The sequence below is a fragment of the Amphimedon queenslandica genome, unplaced genomic scaffold, assembly GCF_000090795.2.
Source record: "Amphimedon queenslandica unplaced genomic scaffold, v1.1 AMPQUscaffold_12776, whole genome shotgun sequence".
Classification (NCBI taxonomy): domain Eukaryota; kingdom Metazoa; phylum Porifera; class Demospongiae; order Haplosclerida; family Niphatidae; genus Amphimedon; species Amphimedon queenslandica.
Genome location: NW_003546988.1, coordinates 32,223 through 35,514, shown reverse-complemented (window position 1 = coordinate 35,514; position 3,292 = coordinate 32,223). Strand labels below are relative to the sequence as shown.

General features: G+C 34.3%; 1 protein-coding gene across 1 annotated transcript in view; it reads right to left on the bottom strand.

Moving 5' to 3' along the window:
* LOC109586810 (uncharacterized) overlaps nucleotides 1-199 on the bottom strand; it is a gene marked incomplete at its 3' end in the record, with an annotated part of 2,231 nt that extends 2,032 nt beyond the window's left edge. The window contains exon 1 of the mRNA XM_020003024.1: nucleotides 13-199. Within this exon, the coding sequence (XP_019858583.1) occupies nucleotides 13-199 (187 nt within the window). The remainder of the gene's footprint in view (nucleotides 1-12) is intronic.
* Between the last annotated feature and the right edge of the window lie 3,093 nt (nucleotides 200-3,292).

Below are 3,292 nucleotides of genomic sequence, written 5' to 3'. Positions count from 1 at the left end.
GAGGATCCAAACCCTTCCACATTCCACTGAAGCCGAGATTCTTGAAGGTCTGCCAAGGAGAGCTACCAATATCAGAATTGAGTTTAGAGACAACAGTGTCAAAAGGATGACTAACTAGTGTACAGAATATCCCAGCAATGTAGCCTGAAGTAAATGTCACTGCTAATTGTACTACTTGCTGAGGCTGTCTCAAGGACATATTTGTAAAAAAAACTCATCATAGTAAAACCAGTCAATCCTTCTGCTGCCCAGAGTTTCGGTACACCCTGGCACAGGGTCATAGGCGCCGGAACAGGGGGGGCAGAGGGGGCTAAAGCCCCCCCAGTCTTGAAACAGGAGGGGCTGAGCCCCCCCAGAAATTCTCTGCAACTGACTAACAAAGAAAATAAAACTGACTTTTATCAGTAAAATTAGACCTGCAGTCATCATCTCTTCATTTTATTTAAAGAAAAAGACAAGAAAACTACTCTAAATCCAACAATAGAAGATTAGCACCATTTTTTTGTAAAATTAGCAGCCGTTTTTGTATAAAACCACACCCATTTTAATAACTTAATTGATGTTCAGCCCCCCCAAAATAAATTTTGTTCCGCCGCCTATGCACAGGGTCAATGTTGTAGCTGGAAAGTTTTGTTTTGAAACTATCATAAGTTACAACTATTCTGTGTTAGATGTAAATGAATGTTCTGAGGGATTGTCAAATTGTAGCCAGTCATGCTTTAATACACTTGGAAGTTATAATTGTATTTGTTATGCTGGGTTTATTTTGAGCAATGATGCATGGTCACATAAGTCAAGGTAAAAATGAGAATAATAATGCAACATAAGTGTTTATTATTTCAGATATCAAATGAGTGCATGCAAGAGTACATTGAATGGAGGCTGCTCTGATTTATGTAACAACATACATGTAATTGGTAGTTTTTATTGTTCTTGTGACACTGATTACTCTTTCACCACTGATAAATATACTCTTGATATAACTGCACTGGTAATTTGTTAATAGTTGATAATGATCTAATTAAACAATTTCTTTGTGCTCTATAGATGTTGATGAATCATATGAGGCTTGATTTAAGACCAATTATGTATTCAAACTCTTGAGTTTGCTGTCATCATGGTAAACACCAATGGTTAAAAGAGCTATTATTAAGTATGGTAAGCATGATTAAAACATACACATGGGTAAACAACAGTAAACCTCATTGATAAGCATTGAAACTGTGGCAAACATTAATAAACATAGGTAAATTATAATATACAGTGGTAAACATGGGTCAGTAGTGATTTACAGTGTTAAACACAGGTAAACATAATTAAACAAAAATATACAGTGATAAACATGGGTCAATAGTGATTTACAGTGTTAGACACAGGTAAACATAATTAAACAAAAGATATACAGTGGTAAACATGGCTAAACACTGATAAACTTTGACAATACGGTGGTAAAGACTAGTAGACATAGGTACATAATGATATACAGCAAAAACATAAGTATACAGTGATATACAATGTATGCCTAATTTCCTATATATGTGTTATATATAAGACAACAATATGGGAGTCGATATCCCAAGACCAAGAATGCTTTGAATTGATATCACTCGAGGGCCGAAGGCCCAAGGGTGATATCAATTCAAAGTACCCAAGGTGGAGGGTGCATCGACCCATATTGGCCACAAAATGTAGTCCCAGACTATTATACTGCTAAGGTAAGCAATTCATGTAATTGTATTTCTGTTAATAAGCTGACCTATGCATTTGTTTTGGTTCAGCTAAAGGGTAGGCTTGGGCCAAATATTCTGGAATAATTTAAAGAATAATAGGTACAAACCAATGAAAAATAATAGGAGAATAATAGGATGCATTTTAAGAATAGTGGGAGGGAGTAGGGACTGGTTAAATTTTTAACAAAAATAGATGCAGAAGATGGGCATGTGTTGGTTTAAACATCTAGTACTGCATCTGAGAGACTTTTTATGCCTCTCAAATCTCAACAACAAACAGACTTTTTTTCATCTAACATTAGGTACAGTATAATATATAATACTATAGACACAATGTCATTTTTAACCATAAATATATGATGTTTCAACTTTATATAATTGAGAATAATATTGAGAATAATAGGTAGATATTGTAGGAATTAAGGAATAGAATAATAGGTAAAATAAAAAAGATGGCCCTAGCTTACTGAAATGCTTTGTGCTCTCACCCCATAATTTTAAGTTATTATTACAATTAATTTCATCAAAATTCTTAATAATCAACAGTTATTGTCATAATCAGTTAGTGAAGTGAACAACATTTGGTAACACTGGTTTTCGTCCCATAGCAAAGCACCTACTATTGTAATGATTTCTCTTCTTAATCATTCTGTAAAGGAAGAAGTGATTGTGTGTCCTTGGAATGGATGACAATATTCTGTGAAACCGACTCAACCAAGCAAAGGTTTGCTCACAAGCCTGCATATTATAGTTCTTGTGCACCTCTTTAAGCCTTTCAGGATTATAAAGTGCTTTGCAATTGTCACCGCAAGCATGAAGGACCTTGCTTAGATGGTACATGTGCTCATTCTAAAGCACGAAACTTTGTGAAATCATTGAAATGTGATAGTTGCAAAAAGTGGATGCACTGATTTAATAGGTAAACATACCTTTGTTTACTTATGTTTATTATTGTTTACCGCTGTCTACTTATGTATATCATTGTTTACCACTGTCTACTTATGTTTATGATTGCTTACCTATGTTTATTACTGTTTAGCATTGTTTGCCACTGTCTACTATGTTTATCACTGTTTGCCACTGTCTACTTATGTTTATCACTGTTTATCACTGTCTACCTATGTTTATCATTGTTTGCCACTGTCTACTTATGTTTATCATCGTTTACCACTGTTTATCATTGTTTACCTATGTTTATGACTGTTTATCATTTTTTATCATTGTTTACCACTGTCTACTTATGTTTATCACTGTTTATCATTGTTTACCACTGCCTACGGTATGTTTATCACAGTTTATCACTGTCTACCTATGTTTATCATTGTTTATCATTGTTTACTTATGTTTATCACCTTTTATCATTGTTTACCTATGTTTATCACGGTTTAGGATGATACAAGAGTTCTCTTCCCACACTGATGTTTACTAAATTAACAGTAAACTCTGAAGTTCGGCTAAATCATTGGTCTTAAAATCACGCCTTATCTCTGATGAATGTTTAATATCCAATGGTGGCTGTGCATATTATCAAGAGTACATGATGGCCATGTACTCTTGATGTA